The following is a 24,437-nucleotide window of genomic DNA, read 5'->3' on the forward strand; positions in this document are numbered from 1 at the left end:
AGTAATTCAGTGTTTGTTACAATTTTAAAAAGAACTACCCAACTAATAATCCCAAATTGTCTATTATCTCTCATTTAGTCTGCAACAGGAAGCAATTTTTTTTTTAAGATTTTATTTATTTATTTGACAGAGAGAGATCACAGTATGCAGAGAGGCAGGCAGAGAGAGGGGAAGGGAAGCAGGCCCCCTGCTGAGCAGAGAGCCCGATGCGGGCCTCGATCCCAGGACCCTGAGATCATGACCTGAGCTGAAGGCAGCGGCTCAACCCACTGAGCCACCCAGGCGCCCCAGGAAGCAAATTTGTTAAAAGGGAAAGTAGTTTATGAAAATGAAGGAATTATTAAAATTTTTAGAAATAAAGACTATGTCCAGGATTACTGTATGTCAATAAGGTTTTGAAAACTGTTGTGTTCCTTTTCTGTGTCTGAGAGGGATCGTTTTGTCAGGATGTGGTGTGCAAAGAGAGTAAGAGACCAGCAGTGTGTGTCTACAATTTGACAAATATTCGTTTAAGCCAAGAAGACAATGTTCTCTGAAAAACACTCTGAACTGGTTCTGACTTTTTTCTGAAAAGTTTATTTCTATATCACATTATCCTTCTGTTTAAGTAGTGTTTCTAAGGGAAAGGCCATTCCCAAGGAAGGAGGTTAACTTTTGGCATTGCCGTGAAGCAACATAACCACACTGTAATAATGGCTGGTTTTCAAAATAAATTCAATTCGGGCGCCTGGGTGGCTCAGTGGGTTAAGCCGCTGCCTTCAGCTCAGGTCATGATCCCAGGGTCCTGGGATTGAGTCCTGCATCGGCTCTCTGCTCAGCAGGGAGCTTGCTTCCCTCTCTCTCTCTCTGCCTGCCTCTCTGCCTACTTGTTATCTCTGTCAAATAAATAAATAAAATCTTTAAAAAAAAAATTCAATTCCTCATACCTAGGCCGATGACACATCTAGCACCATGAACTTATTTTATTTTGCAGTGTTTTCTACCGTATATTTATAAGCCTCATAAGCCAAGCCTGTCACACCAGGTAATATTACCTAAGGCCTTACATGAGGCTCCTCTTGAAGTTGTGTTGTATTGAATGGAGCTTTCTTATTTACAGTCGGGGACTCGGTCCTGGTCCCGTCAGTGCCTCAGTCTCTGTGAGGACTGTGGGGGTGAGATGCTAATTTAGTTTTGTTGCGGCTGGCGAGGTGTGAGCCTGCATAAATGACCCCTGGATTCTGTCAGAGCCTTTGCTTTAATGAGATGGGGAACTTCTCTTCTATTTCCGCTTCAAACTTCGGTCCACCAAGAGAACTCTTCGTGTGACATAGCTGAGGAATACGCTAGCACTCTAATTATGTGAAGGTGGTTAAGAAGTTTCTCCCTGAATGCTAGTCTACCACTTCCCTTCATTATGGCTTACACAGACGTTAGCAACATTTTTTTTTAAGATTTTATTTATTTTTTTGACAGAGAGAGATACAATGAGAGAGGGAACACAAGCAGGGGCAGAGGGAGAGGGAGAAGCAGGCTCCCCACTGAGCAGGGAGCCCAAAAACATGGGCCTAGAGCCCAGGCCCCGGGGATCATGACCTGAACTGAAGGAAGACACTTAACCACTGAGCCACCCAGGCGTCCCATTAGCAACATTTTTTTAATGAGGCAATTTGAGACTTTTTCTCCTTTGTACTTAGAATATAGCTTTAATATATTCAAAATGTACATAAATATGAAGGAGAAATCGTCCTTTAAAAAGAAAGTAGAGGGGCGCCTGGGTGGCTCAGTCGTTAAGCCTCTGCCTTCTGCTTGGGTCATAATCCCAGGGTCCTGGGATCAAGCCCCATGTCAGGCTCCCTGCTCGGCGGAGAGCCTACGTCTCCCTCTCCCGCTCCCCCAGCTTGTATTCCCTCTTTCGCTCTCTCTCTCTGTCAAATAAATAAATAAAATCTTTGGGGAAAAAAAAAAAAGAAAGTAGAATTATACAAATGCTCATTAAGATTGGGCATCTTGAAAGGTAAAGCAAATCTTCAGTAGTTTGGGGAAGACATTCATTGCATGAGGACAGGCCCAAGACATTCTAACTGGGCAAAGATCTCTCTACACTAGCAAACATTTTATAATGTTTCCCCACAGGTGGAAAGGTAAAATTCAACACCAGTCTTACCAGGAATTATTACCAATAAATCCTCCTCTGACCTCAGTTTTGCTAGAGACCAAAGAGGCTGTTCACAACACACTCATGAAGGAGAAGACCAATGGGTAGACCAGGGTTTGGGCCCAGCACCCAGCCGAGTTCCACACCAGCCACGCAGCAAGTCACTGAACTTCCAGCTGCCTCACGATCTCCGTCTGTAAAACAGGCATGACTGTCCTTACCCTGAGAGACAGATGTCGTGAGGATGCTCGAGATCTTGTGAAGGATCTCCGCCAGATGTAAAACCCTCACCAATTGTAAGGCACTGTTATTTGTTAGAACAAGCAGCTGTTAGTATAAGGTAGAGGGCCATAGGGAACTATCTGGAAATTAGTCCCTTTGACTTTTCAATCCTAGACTTTTTCTATCAGCGTAATGCAAGGATCACAGACCTATGAGAAATTTCTTTTGAAAAGTTAAAATCGGGGGTGGGGGTGGGGAAGACAGCTGCCCATGAGTTCTTTCTTAGAAAGGCAGGAGCTCCCCAGACTTTGTAAACAAGAACATCTTCTTTTTTTTTTTTTTCTTATTTTCATCTAATCTCCACTGTTATCCTGAGAAACTAGTGTTGAACAAAACACCACACATCAAAAAACTGAGAAAAACCTGTTGTGTGATGAAAATAACTACATGTTTATAAACTGTAAAGCAACGCGGATTTTTTTTTTTTGGTTTTTTTTTTTTTTTTTTTTGAGGTTCAGAGTACAACTTACATCCCCAACCGTTGCAAACTGTCGAGTGGGCTGCAAGCGCTTTCATGAGCAGAGCATCGAGTCCCCCGCTGTCCCCATTGCCCCCGACCACGCCCCCACCCCCCCACCCCCCCCAGTGCAGCCCAAGCTCCTACTGACACTGTGTTTGTGTGCACGGACAGAGGGCCTCAGCGGATCCTGGAAGGAGGGAGGCGGCGTGCCTTCCAGCAGCAGCAGCGGCTACTGGAGCTGGAGCGCCCCCAGCGACCAGTCCAACCCGTCCACCCCGTCGCCGCCGCTGTCCGCCGACAGCTTCAAGCCCTTCCGCAGCCCAGCGCCGCAGCCGCCGCCGGACGACGGCATCGACGAAGCGGAGGCCAGCAACTTGCTCTTTGACGAGCCCATCCCCAGGAAAAGAAAGGTTGGTGTGTGGGCCACACCGTGTTTGGGTTTGGGTTGCAGGAATGTCCACCTTCCAAGGGCCTGTGGGAGCCTAGGGGGGCTGATGCGGCTCTCCTGCACCCCACACCGGGTGGGGCAGACAGAACCGGCCCCTGCTCCCCTCTGATGTTCTCTGACAGTTCAAAATAAAGGAAGGGTCATGATTAAAAACAAAATGACCAAGTCATTGAGAATGTTTCTTCCAAGAACACATCCCCTCCCCGACCACCAACCCCATCCCCAGTCAGTTGCTGCACTGGGATAGGAATCAACATCAGGTATTCTACGACTAACCAGTATTCAGAAGTTAGAAAATTGTACTTCAGGCTTGGTTTGCTAATTAACTCACTCTCTCGTTGGGACTTCATTTTTTCACCTATAAAATAAAATTGGTATTATATTTTCCTCTTTTCTGCTTCAGTAAGCCCCAAAGATTGTTGGGAAGAATATTTTGCGCCTTATTTTTTAAAACCAGTGGAAACATACGTGCCAGATGACATATAAACATATGTGTGTATTTAGATACTAAGAAGTACATATTTGCTTCATTAAAAGAGAGAAAGGAGAACTAATGAATTGATTTAATACGTTAAGTGATTATACCTTTTATCTTTTTTTTTAGATTTTTGTTTATTTATTTATTTATTTATTTGACAGAGAGATCACAAGTAGGCAGAGAGGCAGGCAGGGAGAGAGAAGGGGAAGCAAGCTCCCTGCCAAGCAGGGAGCCCGATGTGGGGCTCAATCCCTGGAATCATGACCTGAACTGAAGGCAGAGGCTTTAACCCACTGAGCCCCTGATTGTAGCTTTATGTAATCCTCACAGTAGTCCTGCACCGTAAGTATTATTTTCCCATTTCGATATGAGGAGGTTGACAATCAAGGGGTTTTGCATTCAACTCACCCCTGCCATACAGGTTAGAAAGGGCCAGAGCTTTCGTTCAAACACAAGTCTGCCTGGACCTCCAGCTCACATTCTTTTCATTTTCTTCACATACATTTAAATCATTATGTTGGCTCCCAATTTTTCAAAAGAATTTCTACTTCCTGGAATAAAGCCATACTACTATATCTAGAAAACACTTTAACATTATTTTTTAAATCTATATATATATATATATATATATATATATATATAACCATTATTTTACATTTTAGTCTTTTAATTGGTTATCAGTAGCTTCATTATTCATGGTAATTCACAAACAAAAATCCAAAGCCAAACCCTGAGGGCTGCTTTATCCCCCAATTCATTTCAAAGAGCAAAACAAAGAGATGGCATGGATCCAACTGTCCCTCCCTGCATCTCTCTTAACATCCTTTGGCATGTGTGACATGTATAAGCACACTCTCTTCTCGGAGAACAGAGCGTTCCTGCAGTCTCCTGTCCTTCCCAGAGGCGGTGGCATGAAGGCTTGCTGTTTCACACACCTCTCCGTGAGGCAGGGGGGCTGGAGTTGCTCCAGTCTCCTGTGGGTCCCCGGGGAATCTGAGTCTTTGCTTGACTCGTCAGGGAGAGAAGCTGCCACCTGTGTCAGTGGGAACCTGCAGGCAAGACAGCCATGTGGACCCAAGGGCTTGTCCTTTTGCTTCTGGCTGCACAGACTTTCTCTCTGAGCTCATCTGTGTGATCTCAGCCAGTGGGTCCTGGTATTGTGGTGAGGACTCTGGCCCAGAACCCACCCCCCACATCACACACACACACACACACACACACACACACACACACACCAGCTTGTAGAGTGCATTGCTGAAAACCTGCCACAGCCTTTCATTTCTAATGTAGCCAGGAGCCAAAACTCACACTCTTGCATTACAATTAAGTTGCATTGGTCAGACTTGTAGATTTTATAGGCTTTAACTAAGCTAGGGGATGGGCAAGTCACCAAAGGAAATGGGGGGGAGCTTAATTACAAAGTGACTTTATTTGAAGGGCATAGACCCATTCTGCAGGATGCTGGGTAGTAGGAATAAATGCATGAATAAAAAACAGTTCGACCTCTTTTTTTTTTTTTTCCCAAAGATTCTATTTATTTGACAGACAAAGACCACAAGGAGGCAGAGAGGCAGGCAGAGAGAGAGGAAGGGAAGCAGGCTCCCAGCTGAGCAGAGAACCCAATGCGGGCTCAATCCCAGGACCCTGAGATCATGACCCGAGCCGAAGGCAGAGGCTTTAACCCACTGAGCCTCCCAGGTGCCCCTGTTCAACCTCTTTCTTTATGATTTTTCCCTCTGGCTGAAGCTCGTAATCACTCGGTTTCAAATCATGACTCTTACATGGATCAGGTCCTTGCCTTTTTAACTTCAAGTTACATCGACTAGTGAGAGTAATGAGAACGTGGGATGGTTGCTAATCATTTTTTTATTTATTAAGAGAACCAATATTTATTGTGCACCCATCAGGCACAATGCAGAGAACGGAGGTCCTGAGAATGGAGGTGTAGCCGCTTCACTTAAGATTGGAAATTGGGCAGGTGGACCCTGATATGGAAAGCGGCGGTAATGATCAGAGTGATAACCGCTGTGCTCAGAATGGGGCAGAAACGCAGGAACTGTGATGCAGTTATCTTAGAGTTTTAAAAATCCTATTTCAAAAGATTTCTAAGAGTTAGTTTGCTCAATCCACTTGCCAATATGTTCCAGTTAGTCAAACTTTCTGAGTTCATCTAATTTTTTCTCTTCAACCCCTCAGATTCCTAACCTGTTTGAGACCATGGGCAATTGTGATGGTCACGTTTCCTGTGGGGATTGTTTGAGAATCTTCTAGATCAGTATTTTCCAAACTGCAGGTCTCAATCTACTAGCGGGCTCTGGGTCAATTTAATGAGCAGTAATAGCACATCTTTAATGAATAAGACAGAGTAGGATGCACTGCACTCAATCAGGGGAGGTGTTGTTCCTTGATGCTTTTGTTTCAATTATACATTTAACGTGTGTAATGTGCAAAATGCTTCTTACTGTGGCTCGTGGTGTAAAAAGTTTGGGAGACCCTGTTCCCTGGTATAGAGAATGTGGTAAGAGGAGCACTGAACAGATATCAACGTTGCTACCCTGAGAGCTTAAGAAAATCATCTCACCTCTTTGATTGTCAACTTCTTCATCTGTAAACCAGGCAAACAGCTATTATGAAACCTCTGTCCAGATAATGGTGAAGATTAAATGTGACCATAAGTAGAAAGGTTGTGAGGCTGTGCAAGCACTAAAACCTGTGTCCTGGAATGTAGCAACAGTGTAACAGACATTTTGGACCCCTGAACAAAAGCGGAAGCAGCATTCCCTGCCCCCCCCCCAACCCATGGGATTATGAAGAAGTGATCCTGCTTTTCCTCCTCCTTATGGAAGCTCTCTCATCTCTTCTGCCACCTCCCCCACACATGAATACCTCACTCTCACCTTTATGGTGACCCATGTTCCCCTTATGTAAAGAGCAAGAGAGTATGAGATGCATTGCCTAGACCAGGCACACACACACACTCACTCTCTCTCTCTTTTTAAGATTTTACTTATATATTTGAGAGAAGACAGCATGAGAGAGACAAAGCAGGAGCAAGGGATTAGAGGCAGAGGGAGAGGGGGACGCAGACTCCCCGATGAGCAGAGCCTGCAGTGGGGCTCCATCCCAGGACCCTGAGATCTTGACCTGAGCCACCCAGGCGCTCCAGGGCATTATCTCTTTCTGTTAGCAGCAAGGAAGAAATAGCTGCAGAGAACAACTACATTTGCAAATTTAGTTACAGTTTACAACATGCTTTTAAATGCAGCCTTTCATTTAATCATCACAAAAATCCCTGGCATATTCCTGCCCCATTTTGCAGGAGAGGCTCCTTAAGGTTATATGACTTGCCCAAGGTCCTGTAGCTTATAATGTGGCAGAGATAAGATCAGCTTAGCTGAAAGAGCAAAGATGAAACTCCTGAAGAAAATTAATTCAAGAAATCCACATTTCCCTCTGCCCACAGAGGAGAATAACACGGAAAGAAAATAATCAGATGCAGCTACAGGCAACATCGTGTGGCAGGGTTGGACTGGGGTGCGGAGGGTTCAGAAAAAAATCTGAGGGCGGAGAACGGAACTCCAGGCTGTCCGCTGCAGGGCTCACTTCCTGAATGAAGTACCCATTGCATTTAAGATGATCTTCAGCCAAGGTAGTGGGAATGCAAGAAAGGGAAATGAAAGGCTTCTTTCTCCCGGTCCTGGAGATCAGCCAGCCAACTGCGTCAAGCCCAGTGTTAGCTGAATTTTTCCTCCGGGATTTCAAACCGATGGACCGTATTTCCCTGCACAGAGAAAAGCCGGGATTCGGACTATAGGGAACGTGCAGTTCCCGTCATGACCACAAGGTGACGCAGTGCTCCTAGCTACAGCCGCTCTGGGAGTTTGGAAGAAAACAAATTCTGTGGAAGGCTTGGGAGTTAACCATCAATCCCAGAAGACCTCTAGAAAATGAAGGAGTGCTGATAACTACTTATTAATATGTACTTTTTGTCCATGTCAGATTCCTAATTCTGACGGATTCTGAGTTTGTCCAGTTCCGGAACAGGATAAAACAGTTCAGTCTCTGGAATTGGCACCCCAGCTCCAATACTTGGGTGACCATAAGCAAGTCGCTTGACTTCTCTAAGACCCCGTCTCCTCGTTTATAAACATGGATCATGATAGCACCACACTGATGGGGTTGTTCTGAGGATGATGCAGACAATGCCTGCTGGGTGCTAATATTTTGCTTTCCTTTTCACCCACTTGACAACAGACTGAATAGAAATTTGAGAAGCACGCATGTGGAGACAAGGGGTACTCATCTCCATTCTCCGTTCTGTCCCCACACTGACTGTATCAGTGTTGGTGCAGCTCAAGACACTGCATCCCCCAGCCACTTCTGGCACCTTGGTCTTATTTAGGGTTAATGAGAGAGGCCACAGTGACAGGGGCAGAGAGCAGGGGCAGTAGAAGGAAACCTGCCTCAGGACTCCGCCTTTCAGAACATCAGCCACAACTCAACGACAATCACTACATCCCGGTCTTCATCATTTGCACTTATTTTGATAGGTGTCTTGGCCATGAGCCATTTTACCCATGGACTAGGCAGAATCTCAAGTCAGGGAAGAAAAAGTGCTGAGTTAACATAAGGTGCTTCAGTAATTGCTGTGCAGTAGTAAACAATGAATTCGTCATTTGCTCCACTCCGCATTTTCAATCTTTCAGAACCAAAAAGCAATGAGTCACTTTAAATTGTGAATGACGGAAAAGGAAACAAACCCGTAAAGCCCTCACCAAGAAGCCGTTGCCAGTCTCCACGCTGACTTAATTCCTAGCCCACTAATTCTGAGCAGAGAGTGCCTCCTGTAAGAACCTCCGCTCCAGAAATAGACCCATCTGTTAGAGCTGCCGGGGAGGGCGGTGCTAAGAAAAGCAGCGCAGGGTCACACTGTACGGATTTCATGGTGATGACACAGCATCGCCCGTCAGATCAGGGGAGCGGATTGTCTTCAGGGAGGATCAGGACACAGAAGAGTGAGATCTAAGCACTTTAGTGACAGGATCCCAGAATAATCTGCCAGGCAATAGAGAAGATCTGGAGCCTGGGATGACAAAGGTCTTCAGAAATCACGTAGCCCACCCGTTCCAAGTTACAGGACCCACTTGATCATCTCCAGAAATGTCCAGATGATCCCAAAGGTGAGAAGCACTTGGAGAATCCACTGGCTGAGACAATATTTATAAGGATTTTTATGAATTCATGAATGCTTTTGTTGTTCTAGAAATCATTTTAAACCAAGTTGATTTAGGTATAATTTCCACACAATAAAATGAACCTATTTTAATAAAATGAACCCAGTTCAGTGGGTTTTGACTGATTTCTCCACCTGAGGAACCACTGCTCCAACGGAGGCCAGCACTCCTCGTGCCTGTCCGCAGTAAATGCTCCCCTCCCCCGTGACCCCACAAACACAAGTTCTCTGACTCCCGTCACTGTAGGTCCATTTCCCATATTGCCACACTTCAAGTAAGTGGAATCATACAGAGTGTACTATTTGGTGTACGAAATCCCACGTGCTGACAACAGGAATGCTCATTCATCGCTGGTGGGACTGTAAAATGGTCCAACCGCTTTGTAAAACAGTTTGGCAGTTTCTTATAAAGTTAAATATATGCTTACCGTCTGACCCAGCCATTCCACTTAGATGTTTACCTAAGAGATAAGAAAACGTATGTCCACAAAAGGACTTACAGGCTTATAGTTCAGAGCAGTTTTATTCATTATCATTCCAAACTGCAAGCAACCCAAATGTCCCTAAACAGGTAAATGGAGACACAAAATCGTGGTTTATTCACTCAACAGAATACTACAGCACAATAAAAGGAATCAAACATAAAACAGGGAGTGAAAGTCAAGAACAATATGCTGAGTTGAGTAGCCAGACACAAAAGAAGACATTCTATATTATTCCACTTACGAAAATCTTTTCATTTTTTATTTTTCTTCTCATCACAGCCTCTGTAAGCAGTGCATCTAGAGGGGAGATGTTGACTCCTTGTTTGGTACACATTAGAATTCATCTGTTGCTATGCACTCACCTCACATACATCCGAGATTACTCTTTCAGTCCTCCTGTCTTAAAAATAACAAAAGAAAGCCCTAAAGTTGAGATGAAATGTGTAAGTCAGCTTTCCCAATAAAGGAAAGAACTGGAACTCTACCAGCTTCTAGGCAGTTACTGAATTTTTAATACATCTGTTCGCTTCTCAGTCTTTTGGAACGTGCTGAGGGTCTGAGGGGACCTCTTGGTCCTCAAAGAGCCATTGGAGCCTCTGCCAAGCAGTGCAGGTTCCTTCCACGGGGAGGCAGGCTGAGGAAGCACGCATAACAGCCCAGACCATCTCTGCAGAAGAGTAAAGACTCCTGTTCCCTCGGGGACCCCAGTCCTCTCTGGAGAGGCTTCGATGTATGAACAGCCACCCCTAGACACGTACACACACATACACATACACATACACATACACCTCAATCGCTATAATCGCTACATAAGGCACGTGAGGGTCTTCAAAATTGCCTCCAAAATAGCAGCTTGGTATCAAGGCCAGGCTGCTGCGTGGTCAACCGGGCAGTAAAGTGATGTTCACGTCCCTTCTGGAATATAGCTTTAGTCAGACTTACCGCTAGGCATGTATGGAATACTTCAAAATTCAGCCACGTTTGTGCTCTTGGAACTGAAAGGGACCTTCAGCCGTCACCTTGTCGGACCTGTGGACCAGTCTCAATTCTTTCAGGAAGATGGAAGCCACCCCAATGCATTCCAGGTCTGGAAACAATTCAAAACCAGGGCTGAGTCTTGCCACGGGAAAGGCAAGCAGAGAAAAGTTGAGGGAAGCCCTGGGCAAAGCTCTCAGCCTATAGCTCCAAAGTGGCTGGTGTGGGACACCGTCGGGAAACTGCTGGAAAGGAAGAAGGAAGTTGTCTCCAGTCCTCCAGCCAACTGCACCCGAGTTGGGTGACTCCCAGGAGCTTGCCTGGAAGCTGCTGAGACACTACCCCCTGCTCTCCCCGACCCCTTCCTCACCCCCACCCCCACCCCACCTCTGCACATGTGAGCTGCACTCTTCTGGGGGTTGTTGTCGTGTCAAAAGAAGAGAACGTATGGAAGACCCCAGCACAGTGTAGTCCCTGGCCAAGGGGGGCCGCGGCTCCCTCAGACACCCCAGCTTTGTGAACTTCTCTCTCTTCGAGCTTCGAGGGGCAGCCACAGCAGAAGCACAGATGGGCATGTCCAGACTTGGCCGCTGCGCCTTGGCCAGGAACTTTGCTTGCTTTGACCTCCTTGGGCGAGATGGGACCCAGATGGCAACCCGGGCAATATTTATTTAGCTATTTTTTCCTGTTCTCCTCCTCCCATGGCTTGTTGTTGAGTTGGTTTGGGGTTTGGTTTGTTTTGTTTTGTTTAAATATAACAGCAAGTAGTCTTTGTAGACTAAGGATTGGTTTCCATTGGATGTCGTTAGGGGACTTTGCCGAGTACTTAATCACCACATAAGGGGTCTCATGGTTTGACCTAAGAACATCCTTCACCAGTTCAGAGAGAAGCTACTTGATTCCATTCGAGATGAGATTATCCTTTCAGTGTCCTTTTATTCTCCCAAAATATTCAAGCAAGTGTGATAGAGTAGCTTCCATTTTTTAAAGAAATGACTTTTTCAGATTAAAAATAAGATAATTTTTACATTCTGAGGTTAACGTAAAAAGAAGGTACCCCTCCCCCGTATTCCTGCCTTGCAATAATACATGTTGATTTGCATTACATATCCTCCCCCTTAAAAAAGATAATGTTCGGGGCACCTGGGTGGCTCAGTGGGTTAAGCCGCTGCCTTCAGCTCAGGTCATGATCTCAGGGTCCTGGGATTGAGTCCCTCATGGGGCTCTCTGCTCAGCAGGGAGCCTGCTTCCCTCTATCTCTCTCTCTGCCTGCCTCTCCATGTACTTGTGATCTCTCTTTCTCAAATAAATAAATAAAATCTTTAAAAAAAAAAAAGGATAATGTTCATATACTTTTATAACCTCCTTTTCCCCAGTGTCAATCAAGGCTCGGGCAGGAAGCAGGCCGTGTACTCCAGTGGAGTCACTGAGCATAACGAAGAAGTTCTCCACGGAAGTGTAGACAGGGTTGGGGGACCTCAGAAGAAGGTACCCTCGGAGCTAACAACATTACCAACCCCTAAGCCTGAAGAGGCAACCAGAGGGGCTGCCAGACCTAGAGGCATACTGAAACTGAAAATATCACCGGAAGTGTTAGTTTGGGATGGAGAAATGTAGCCACTGCTCACCTGTGGCCAGGCAGACAGGAAGCTGAGGGAATCCCTACCCTCTTGCCTTCCGGTCTCTCCTCTTGCCTCCTCACCTCCTGTCAGTGCCTCTCATTGGCCAAACCAGTGGGCAAGGGGACCCACTGATGCATAAAGTTGAGCCTCGAGGCACTGACCTGGGTGGAGAAGGGAGTTGTGGGAGCCTGTAGAGACGAAGAGGAAGTATCAGCAATTCCCTTCTGCACTGGGAACTTGTTCTCTCATGTCAAAGAAGCTTTTCTTGCAACTTCATTTTTAAGATTCCTTAATATTCAGTTATATGAAATTAATTTAACCTATCTCCCCATAATTCCCTCAGTTAGTAACCTTGAGATGATTTTGGATTTCTTGCTAGTCTAAAAATCCATGCGATGATCATCTTGACACACATCACTTGGCAGACATGTCCAATGATTTTCTTAGGATAAATCCCTAAAAGTTCAATTGGGTCAAAATGAATAAGTGCTTCCAAAGCTTAGTCTGTTTTGCTCCTAAATTTAGAGATAACAAATATCTATGCATGCGTAAATTATAAAGGCAGAGTTCTGGCAGTTTGGGATAAAATGGGATAATAAATGAAAGACATTATTGAAAGGAAATGCCAAAAAAGGAGAAGTAGAGGAGAGAAAGCAGAGCTTTCCCTCCCTGAAGGGGTTTGGGAGTGCCCCCCCCAAATACAGTGAAAGGTCTCCCCACCATATATAATCATGCTTCTGAGTCCACATTTACAACCACCTTGCAAATCAGCAAGAACTTGCTCTATACATCTGGAGTGTAATACTGCATAAAGGCCTTCCGATGGCTTATGCTAATGACCCGAATTGTTATAGACAGTCATTTTTCCTGTTGCACATTTTCCATTTCCTTCTGGTGAACTTAGACCTTCTGTAAGTACTTAACAGTGCGGGGTGTGTAAGGCTGGAAGGAAAAAGTACCATATGGAGTGGAGAGAAAGCCATCTAGAATTCAGTGCTCACCACACTTGCCATGAGCCTACACTGAGAAGTTCATTTACAGCCATGGAAGATGATCAAGTGTTAATCACACTGGGAAATCTTCTTGAATTCCACAAAACAACCATCTTTTTGACAAACATTCTTTGAACATTGATTATTTACTACATTCCAAAATGCTTAAGTAAATTAAGATGTCTCAAACATGGCTCATTGCTGTGGCCCCAAAGCACAACATTCCCAAGATTCAACACAACAAAGTCTAATTGCTAGGTTATGTTAGGCACAGGAGTAGAGTGAGTGTTGGGCAAGAAATCATGGTTCCTACTCTCAGAGAGCTTCCAACCCCGGCAAGTTTCTTGGAAACCCAGCAAAAGAAAAAAAGCAAAGAGGAAGCAAAGTTGATCATTTTTCATATGCATTGACAACTTTTCTTTGGGTAACAGATTTCTGTGGAGCCCTTAGCAAGGGTTCATGGAAGCCCCGCATTGGGCTCCATGCTCAGCAGGGAGTCTGTCTCTCTCTGCCACCCCCCACCCTGGACTAGTGCGCGCTCTCTTTCTCTCTCTCTCTAATAAATAAATAAAAATCTTTTAAATAAATACATAAATAAATATTAAATCCCTCTGTAGATGGGTACTATTTGAGGACCAAAGAAGGCTATCTTTAAATAAATAAATACATACATAAATACATAAATAAATATTCAATCCCTCTGTAGATGGGTACTATTTGAGGACCAAAGAAGGCGAGGGTATGATTGAGGAGACGATGCTCAAACAATTGGCAGTTATCCCAATTCCAAGGGATTCAGAGAGGGTCTCGGTCAGCTTCGTTGTAGCTTTTGGAATTGATAGCCCTGTATCTGCTGTTTCCTCCTAACTAATGGAAGGAGTTATACCAGTGACCTTTTTCTATAATCAGTACTGAGCTTTACTGCTTATCAACTTAAATAAACAAATGTTTGACATATTCCTGCAAGGACTATGAACAGCAACCTTATCAATAATACTTGTTATGCACAAAAATACCAGTATGATAGTCATTTCCTAAAACTATTAGCAATTTGAACTTTTAAAAAATTCCTAAGGCATAGAAGGAATTTGGCTCTGGTATGGTGTAATATATTCTGTCAACTGACTCATTGGTAGGAACCATCCAGGGACAGTGGATCTGTCTCCTAATTTTGGGGTTCTGGTTTCCCCCTATGAATCTGAAAATAGTATCATATGCCTTGCTGGTGCTTTCCCGGTCTCTAAAGCCCCAATGTCAGCCTCTCTGCTCCCCTCAAAGCTCCCTCACAGCCTCCTCCCTCCACCCTTCACTTTGACCTCACTTCCTACCTCACTGAAAAATTAGAAGCATTCAGACAGGAATGCCTTTTTTAAAATCAGCAAATTCACTGAATCTACATCCATCCCTTGGTTTTCTTCTCTTCCAGGGGAGGACCTCCCTGCTGCCAGCCAGGCTGGAGGCAGGAGAGCCGGGTCGCCTTCCTGCAGGGCCTCAGCCCATGTGCCCCCCACTCCCACCCCCGCATCTCTGCGGCAGGGTCCGTCTCTTCTCCCTTGGCAGCTGTTCCCATCAGCATAAAAATCCACTTCAGTATCACTCAGTCTTTACAAACTCTCCCTTGACCACCCGCAGATCAGACCGGCCACCTTTCTTGAAAAGTCACTCTCTTCACTTCCTTCAACCCCACTTACTCTCTGTCCCTAGGCAGTCTGACTTCCTTCCCCGCTACTCTGTGAAATCTGCTCTTGTCTGGGCTGCCGACAGCTGCCATGTTTGGCCTCCATGGACTCTCCCCAGCCTGTGTTCAACGCTGTTGGCCACATCTTCCTTCTTGAACACTTTCCTCTACCTGTGCCATAATACTGCACTGTCTTGACTTCCCCTCTCTCTCTCTCTGACTGCTCTTCCTCTGTGTGTGTGTGTGTGTGTCTGTGTCTCTCTCTGACTGTTCCTGCTCTCAATCTTTCTCTCTCTTTGATTCTGCTCTGTCTCTCTCTCTGACTTCTGCTCGCTCTCGCTCTCTCTCTCTCTCTCTCTCTCTCTCTCTGACTGCTCCTGCTGTCTCTCCCCAGTAGGAGGAATTACTGGAAGCTACAGAGTCCTGGGCCTTCTACCCATCTCTAGTTGCATTTTTCCCTGCATGATCTCATCCAGACCTAAGTTTTAAGTAATCCTTCAGCCCCAGACTCCAGATGTCCATCTCTAGCCCTGACTTTCCCTAAGTTCCAGGCTCACATGTCTGGTGCTGTACCTGCCACCTCTTCCTGATCTACAATAGTTATCTCTAAATCAATATATTCAAAACAGAACCACAATTTGCCTGGCTATAGCAAGTTGTCTTTAAGACCATCATATACCTGGCCTCGACGTTGTACCACTCCTCATATTCAACCCAAAGCCAGCACTGTTGGATCTGCTTCCAAAACATATCTTGAATGTGTCTGCTTTATCCGTGCTCACTGCCAGCCTGCTTCCATCCACCATGTTCTCTGGCCTGTGGTAGCATAACACAGGTGACCTTGTTGCTCTCTCCCCAAGATGAGTGATAGTTTTTTAAAAAGATTTTATTTATTTCAGAGAGAGAGAGAGAGAGAGAGAGAGTGCACAAGTCAGGGAGACAGGCCAAGGGAGACGGAGACGCAGACTCCCTGCTGAGAAAGGAGCCTGATATGGGGCTCGATCCTAGGACCCCAGGATCATGACCTGAGCTGAAGGCAGATGTTTAACCAACAGAGTAACCCAGCTGTCCCTGAAGTGATGTTTTTTTTTTTTTTAAGATTTTATTTATTTATTTGACAGACAGAGATCACAGGTAGGCAGAGAAGCAGGCAGATAGAGAGGAAGGGAAGCAGACCCCCTGCTGAGCAGAGAGCCCAATGTGGGACTCGATCCCAGGACCCTGAGATCATGACCTGAGCTGAAGGCAGCGGCTTAACCCACTGAGCCACCCAGGCGCCCTGAAGTGATGTTTTTTTAAAACCTAAATCATATAATCATTTAATATCAATCCCCTGCTTAAACCCCTTCAGTACCTTCTCTTTTATTTTAGAATAAATTCCAAATTCCTTACTGTCACCTACAAGACCCTCATGATCTGGTCCTCCTTGTCTGTCTACCTTATCTCAGATGATTCTCTCTCTCTCTCTCTCTCTCTCTCTCATTTCCTTCTAAACTCACTCTTCTTTCTGGCCCTCCGATGTGCCAAAATCTCTTCCTCTTTCTCCCGGAAAACTCCAGCTCTTAGCATGGCTATCTGCTGCTCCAACTTTTAGGTCCCAGCTCAAAAGTCACCTTCGAGAAGCATTCTCTGACCTACAGCCACCACATCCCTCTCCAGAAAACTCTCCATAGCTGAAGCAGTCACCATCTATTAACTTTTCTGTCCTCTCCCAACACCACGTAAGTTCCTGGAGAGCAGGTTTGGTTTTTTTTTTTTTTCCTCTCTCTCTCTCTTTTTTTTTCCCCTCTATCCCTGGCACCTGGAATATTCCTAGCTCAATAGCTCTTTGGTTTCATTAATCAAAGAACACCAATTGCAGAAAGGTTTGGAATGAATCAAAAAGTGTTTTCATCGATCATGACTTTATTTCCAGGCAGACATTTGGACTCTCAGGTACATGTAATTTCAGTTTGAGTCATTAATTCCCTTAAGTGGATGAGATTTTTTAATAGTTTAGCTTCATTGTTTGAAAAGTGGGTAAAGCCCTCATGGTGTGAGGGTTTGTTCATTAATATTGTTAAGTCATTCTCTGCTCGGAATACAAAATACCAGGCAGAGCTCCTTCCTGTGAACCTTTGGGGCTGAGGGGTAGGATTGAAACTCTCCCCTTTTGGTTCACCCTACAGCCCATGAGTTTAGTTCAGTGGCCCAATGAGATCAGGGAGCCTGAGATTTGTGAACTGTCCCCTTAGAATAAACGCAGACTCATCAGTATTATGTCCTCTCAAATCTCCTAAGTATGTGTTTGCTTCCCTGGTTCCTTCACACGCTTCTTCTCCAGCTCCAGCTCCTGTGTAGCTCAGAGCGGCCTGCAACCAGCATCCCCCAGCTGCTGGGGACACGCAGGCCCTGAGGCGGGAACGGCTGACTTGTGGGGTCGTGAATGCCAGCCTGCCAGGCAGAGCCTGGGGGACACGGCATGCTGCCCGGCTCCTGCGGTCACTAGTCCTCTCGAGCTGACCTGCAGCCCTCGGCTGCTGTGATGTTCCTTCCACACGCCATGCTGAAAGTGGCCATTCCCCAGCACCCAGAAATACTCCTCAGTTCTGGAAGTTTCCAAGTGTCTTTCCCGTTGAGAAATGTATAAAAAGTCTTCGGGGGGAGGGGTGGGGGGGCGGTGGCAGGATCAGGATACTAATCCCATTGGTAATACCTGAATGAGTCATCTTCTAAATGTGTAAATGACTGCCCTGTAGAACAGGGGCTGTACTGGTGGGCCCCACATAGGCTTGATGGCAGAGATCCTACTGGACCTGTAAACAAAGCTTCATCAATCCCATCACTTCGGGGAAGGTGTCACCGCCACAATGTTTATTGGTAAGAGCAGGCTTACTGTTGGAACAGCCGATTTCCAAACTTCAGTGGCGTAACACCATAAAGGTTTATTTATTTCGGATGTCACAATCCAAGCAGGTCAGGTGGGAGGGCCCACACAGTCCTTCAGGGACCCGGGCTCCTTCCTCCTAATGCAGGGATTCTTAACCTGCAGTCCTCAGTCCCCAAAAGGCTGGACAGAATTCAAGAGGGTCTGTGAACTTGAAGTGGGGAAAAAGTGCATTTTCATTGTCATTAAACTCTTAACTATAATTCAGCATCTCCTGCAGGTACAATTGACAGCATCAAAGCACAAGACTAGTGCCTCCTGTGACTTTACTACCAATAGAAAGCACCAGTAGTGTCATATCACATTATAATTTTAGCAGATACCGTGAAATATCATTTAGACTTAACACGACTTTGAAATTATGATAGTTATTAGACTTAAATTCAAGACCTTGTTATTCGACATGTTCATTAAAGAGTACTAACCATATTGCAAAATATTTTTAATATTTGGGTAACTATTTCAATACGCTTGCTCTTCTTTGTGTTTCTCTTGTTTTATTTTAAGTGTTAAAAAATATTAGTTTCCACAGGTGCACGGCCAACAAAAGATTAAGAACCCCTGATCAAGTGGGTCCCCTGAGCGGTTGAGTGTCCTCAGCATCTAGTCAGCGGCCAGGGCTGGAATGGCACTGCCACGTAGTTTAGAGACGAGTCTTAGAAGGAATAGCTATCACTTCCACTCACAGTCTGTTAGTCCTAAGTCAGTCACACGACCCCACCTGACAGCAAGGGGGGGCTGGGAAATGAGGTCTCGCTGGGTGTTCAGGATGAAAAGGAAACGGGGCTCGGGGAGCACACAGAAGTGACCCTCACCAGGCCTATGGGAAAAATCAGCAAAGTGGCAGCATCCCAAGGACAAGGGCCTTCTCTGGAGAAAACTAATGTCCTGTCAAATTCATTTCAGGAAGTATAATCCTAGCAATACCATAACAATGACCACTTGTTGAATAATTACTCCTGTTGGTGTTGTGTTAAAGGATTCACTTTCATGACCTCGTTTAATCCCATAATATCCCTCTGAGACAGGTACCGTTATTATTCCTACTTACTAAATAAAGGAACCAAGGACTTGAGTAAGTCCAAAATCAGTAATCTCAGGGATGCCCGGGGTGGCTCAGACATTAAGCGTCTGCCTTCAGCTCACGTCACGATCTCAGGGTCCTGGGATCAAGCCCCACATCGGGCTCCCTGCTCGGCAGGAAGCCTGCTTTTCCCACTCCCACTGCTTATGTTCTGTCTGTCTGTCTGTCTGTCTGTCTCTCTCTCTGTCAAATAAATAAGATCTTTAAAAAACAAAAAACAAATTCTCTGCTCTCAGTCACTGTGCTGGACTATTGGGGGAAGACACTGAGACCCTTGAAAAGAAGGTGTCATTGTGTCCTGATAGAAAGGGGCAATTCCTGGTGCCCAGCTCCCAGCATTCCCAGCTTTGCTAGAAGCTGGTTTATTCACTTTCTATGGTTTACTGGTTTACTGGTTTACTGACACTTTCTATGAATCTGTAAATGATGGCAATGATAGTATCTATTTCTTAGAATTAAATGAGGTAAACTATTGTAACAGCCCTTGGCATGTGGTAAGTGCACAGTGGATGTTAGATACCATCATTAACACCTAAATGACACTGTGACCGCCTTAATGAAAGTGAACTAAATACTCAGGGCGATTTAGAATCCATGAAGGATGCAGAAAAAATGTCTGAGGTCACCAAGGTCCTCACCAGCTGGCGGGATAGGGAGGTTCCCTAGAATGGTATGCTGCATTATCAAGATGATGGGAAGTTGTTACCTTTTTTAAAAAAAAAAAAAAAAAAAAAAAAAAGATTTATTTATTTATTTATTTATTTATTTTGGGAAAGAGAGAGTGCAGAGTAGAGGGGCAGAGGGAGAAGGAGTGGAAGAGAATCTGAAGCAGAGTCCCTGCTGAGCACCCGGTCCAACGTGGGGCTCGATCCTACAACCATGAGATCATGACCTGAGCCAAAATTGAGTCGGACACCTAACTGAGTCACCCAGGCACCGCAAGCTGTTACTTTTCTTTTTCTGCGGGAAGGGGGTATTTATTTATTTATTTGAGAGAGAAAGAAAGAGACCACAAGCAGGGGGGAGGGGGAGAGGGAGAATCAGGCCCCCCGCTGAGTGAGGAACCCAACACAGGACTCCATCCTAGGATCCTGGGATCATGACCTGAGCTGAAGGCAGATGTTGAACCGAAGGAGCCATCCAGGTGCCCAAGTTGTTCCTTTTCTAACAAAGGGGAAAAAATGTGTTGGGTCGACAGAAAATGCTGATGGGCTAGTTTTCATTTTAATGTAACTTTCTCTTGTTTACAGAATTCTATGAAGGTGATGTTCAAATGCCTCTGGAAGAACTGCGGGAAGGTGCTGAGCACGGCAGCGGGCATCCAGAAACACATACGGACCATTCATCTTGGGTAAGGCAGTCCTCCCCTCAGGGCTTGCTGGGGCTGCCTTGAGCGCCATCGCATCTATCCGCTCTAAGAAATGACACAGGAATGGATCTTGATCTTGACACAGACCTGCTTGACCTTCCTAGTCCCTGCGGGGATGGCCACTCCAATCATGCAGGCCTGCATGGCATGGTGGGAAGAATGTGGATTTAACCTTGTAAAGCCTCCCCAGTTTACTTGCTAAGTGATCTTATGCAAGTCACTGCTCTGAGCCTCCGTACCCTCTGATAATGAGAGCAATAGTAAAATCAGCCCTGTGTAAGGGTCAAAATATAAAATGTGTGTGAGAGCGGTCTGAAAAATATAAAACACAAGGGTAGGACAGGTTCCCTGGAGCCCCTGAAATTGTCTATCAAATTAAATGTGCATTTTTTTTCCCAAGGCAGAGTATTCATGACTTTGAGCCTCGAAAGTATATATATGGCCTTAGAAGGGCTTAAGAACCACTGTGTCAATCAGTGCTGTGGTTTCTACTCTTATGTTAGCCGATGAGTTGGTTCCATCATTTTCTGTTGCTCAAAATAAGCCCTTTATGTGTCCACTCTATGCTTTTCCCTGTGTTATGTAAAAACCTTTCTAACGAAAGAGAACACAAACTTTCCAGCAGCAGCTATGAGAGGGGTCCCACCTATGGGGCAGTGGAGGTTCAGCAGCCTTCTCCCTTAGTCTCTGGGTCTCTCCTGCCCAGGGACATCGGATGTGGAAGGACCTCGGGAGGCTGTACGGAATAACCAATGTGTAGAAGGCAAATGCAAACGCATGGCCAAGTCCCCAGATGGTTGGACAGAGGAGTCCTTTCAACAAGGTGATGTAGAGAAATAAACACTAGAGTCACCTTGCCCAGCAAGGGACAAATTTAGGAAATTCATCATCCATACAAAAGTGGTATAAAAAGAAAACAAGGGATGCCAGGGTGGCTCAGTGGGTTAAAGCCTCTGCCTTCAGCTCTGGTCATGATCCCAGGGTCCTGGGATCGAGCCCCACACCGGGCTCTCTGCTCAGCAAGGAGCCTGCTTCCCCTTCTCTCTCTGCCTGCCTCTCTGCCTTCTTGTGATCTCTCTGTCTGTCAAATAAATAAAATCTTTTAAAAAAATGAAAATGAAAATGGGTTCTAAGTGGACTTGGTGGCTCTGTGTAGGTGGGTTCCTTCAAGGACTGTAGAGAGAAGCAGGGATCTAGCCTGCTTCCCCGTAGTGCTCCCGGTTGGCGACACAGCCAGACCCTTCCAGAGGATAGCACACAGAAGGTTCCAGAACGCTGCGGCCATGGTGCAGCAAGGCTGGGCTTCTGCTCCCCTCGCCAGACGGGCTGTCTCCCTTCACGGTCCAAGAAATACCATACCAAAACCCCACAAGGCAGAACACCCTCACTCCTGTTCCTGAGGTCTCCTGAGAAGGAAATCCTGCAGTGTCTTCCCTCAAACCTCATTGTCAGGACCACTCGTAATGTAAATAACTCAGTTATTTAAAGGTTTAGGGAAAAAACCTCCCAAAGCTATAATCAGGAGTGAGGGTGTTTGTTTTAAAGTCCATCTGCCCAGAAAACCGAATCCTATTGAGTACCTCGAAGAAGCCTGCCAAGGCGATGTATTTATAGACAGTAAGTGGCATCTCACGATTTGTCTCTGAGCTCCCGGGCTGCTCTCACGGTGGGTAAAATTCAAAACGCAGCCACTACTGTTGGCTTCCCTAGGATTCCCTTTTTACACTGTGCTCTTAAAATTGCCTTGGTGAATTAGGATTCCCAGCCCTGTCAGCCGCCGCCGGGGGGTTGGGCCTGGGAGAGCGGAGCTCCGAGGCTTTTCTGTGTGAATCCGAAGCCCAGGGCCTCAGCTCTCTTACTGGCTGGGAGAGGGAAATCACCTTTGCTTTAATCCATGAGCTCAAGTATGTGATACAAGATGATGGAATGTTTTTAATGAATGTTGGCTGGTGGGGAGAGAAGGGGAGCCCCCCTCCCCAAAATATGTATCACATCTGATACGGCTGCAGTACACACCAAAAGTATAAAAAAATATACTGCTTTTCTCTTCAATGTCACTGCCCTCTTGTACAGCAGGGGCTGAACCTGATTTATCCCCGTGTGGGACACACGATTTCCCCTAGGCCTGTGTGTGTCTATTAGTAGCAACTCAGCCTGCCCTTTTCTGGAAAGGAAGTGGGGACAGGAATAGAACAGGGGCACATTCTTGGGCCCACTCTCTGGGGTCTTTAATGGTATGCTTGTCAGAAAGCCAAACCCTGCCAGACCTGGTACAGTACAGAGACACCTCCCCAGACGCCTGGGCCTGAGAGCTCAGGGGAAATGGGACAAGGCTGGGAGAAGCTGTGGATTTGACCAGACAGAAAGGAGGAGGAGAGGGGGAGATTTTTATTTTAGGTTCTATATAGGGCTTGGAAGGGGGGGGGGTGGAGTTTATTCCAAGTGAGTAATCTACCACTGCTGCTGGCTATGAAATTTGGGGGTACCTCATGGATGGGAGATGTACAGAGGCCATCCTATAAAACTAGGTTGCTTAAAAAAAAAAAAAAAGGATTGCTAGATGTGCACCACTTGTGCAGAAATTAACAAATTGAATAAATGTTTTCTAAGGTGATGGACAGGGGCACCTGGGTGGCTTAGTTCGTTAAAGATCTCACTTTGGCTCAGGTCATGATGCCAGGGTGCTGGGATAAAGCCCCACCACCACCACAATCAGGCTCCCTGCTCAGCTAAGAGCCTGCTTCTCCTTCTGCCTCTGCCCCTCCCCACCAGCTCACACCCTTTCTCTCTCTCTCTCTCTCTCTCCCTCAAATAAATAAATAAAATCTTAGGTGGGAAACAACAGGCTTAAGAAAAAAGTCATCTAACTAAAGTAAAAAAATATTTTTTTTAAATAAGGTGATGATGGGACACCTGGGTGGCTCAGTCCATTAAGCGGCTGCCTTCGCTCAGGTCATGATCCCAGGGTCCTGGGATGGAGCCCCGCATCCAGCTCCTTGCTCAGTGGGGAGCCTGCTTCTCTCTCTGCCTCCTCTGCCTGCCACTCTGCCTGCTTGTGCTTTCTCTCTCTCTGACAAATAAAATCTTTTAAAAAATAAAATAAAGAGATGGACAGTTATTTTATTTTACTCAAAACTTTCTGTTTGAGTAAACAAAACAAATGCCCAGGTCTCAGGGAGAACTTTAAAAACACCAAGAAGATATTTTTCTGGGTGACAGCAAAAATTGAGGCCTTCTAACTTCAACTTTGTTTTATTTTATTTTATTTTATTTTATTAGATATTTAATTTATTTATTTATTTGACAGAGAGAGACACAGTGAGAGAAGGAACATAAGCAAGGGGAGTGGGAGCGGGAAAAGAGTTGAGCCACCCAGGTGCCCTCAACTTCATTTAAATTTAAATTTAATTTAATGTAAATATTTTTATTTAATTCAATAAACACTCAGTGTTTCTGATGTGTGAGGCACACTTCTAAACCCTGAGTATTTATTAATACACACAAAGTTCTCACAAAAAAATTCTCAAAAAAGCAGGGACTACGATTATCCCTATTTCGTCTGTGAGAAGCCGGAAGCCCTGGGCCATGGAAGCTGTCGCATCACACTCATGGCTGAAAGTGTCAGGATTCGAACCTGGGAAATCTGACTCCAGGATTAATGCTGATAATCACTGTGTTACAAGGACCTCAGCTTCATCCATGCAACCTTGAATAGGCTGCTACCATGTGCTGGATACATCGATATGTGTGGAGGGACACAGAACAAACAAGACATAGCCCTGGAGAATCCCAGTCTTAGGGAGGTGATGAGGGTTTAAAAAGAAAATTACAGAAATGTGCCAAATAAATAAATAAAGTGAATTAAATAAAATGAATACACTTCCAAGGGAGCATAGCGGACCTTGCGGTGAGGAGTTACATCCTGACTCCTAACCTTCAACATACAACCCAGATTGGACGTCTGGTCACTTCCATTGCCCAGACACTGCCAACGGTCACCTGGAGGATCACTGGCCACAGCCTCCTGGCCCGCCTCCTGCCCTTGCCCCCTGCCCCCTGTCTTCCAGACACTCACCAGAGTGATCCTAAAGCACCTTAGATGCTCCACAAGCACCCTGGCTTCCATCGCACTGAGAACAACGTGCAAAGCCATTCCGAGGCCTACGCAGCCCTGCGCCATCTCTGCCTCTGTCTCTGTTCTCGCGCTGAGCACCAGCCATGGGCCTCTTAGCCATGGGTTGGAAAACACTGACCCGCCCACCCCAGAG

General features: G+C 45.6%; 1 protein-coding gene across 2 annotated transcripts in view; it reads left to right on the forward strand.

The window, feature by feature from the left end:
- ZNF704 (zinc finger protein 704) overlaps nt 1-24,437 on the forward strand; it is a 240,952-nt gene that overhangs the window by 191,698 nt on the left and 24,817 nt on the right. For both annotated transcript variants that reach the window (XM_044245398.1, XM_044245397.1), the window contains exons 4-5: nt 3,051-3,289; nt 20,051-20,151. In XM_044245398.1, the coding sequence (XP_044101333.1) occupies nt 3,051-3,289; nt 20,051-20,151 (340 nt within the window). The remainder of the gene's footprint in view (nt 1-3,050; nt 3,290-20,050; nt 20,152-24,437) is intronic.

The sequence above is a fragment of the Neovison vison genome, chromosome 4 (genome assembly GCF_020171115.1).
Source record: "Neovison vison isolate M4711 chromosome 4, ASM_NN_V1, whole genome shotgun sequence".
Taxonomy (NCBI): Eukaryota; Metazoa; Chordata; class Mammalia; order Carnivora; family Mustelidae; genus Neogale; species Neogale vison.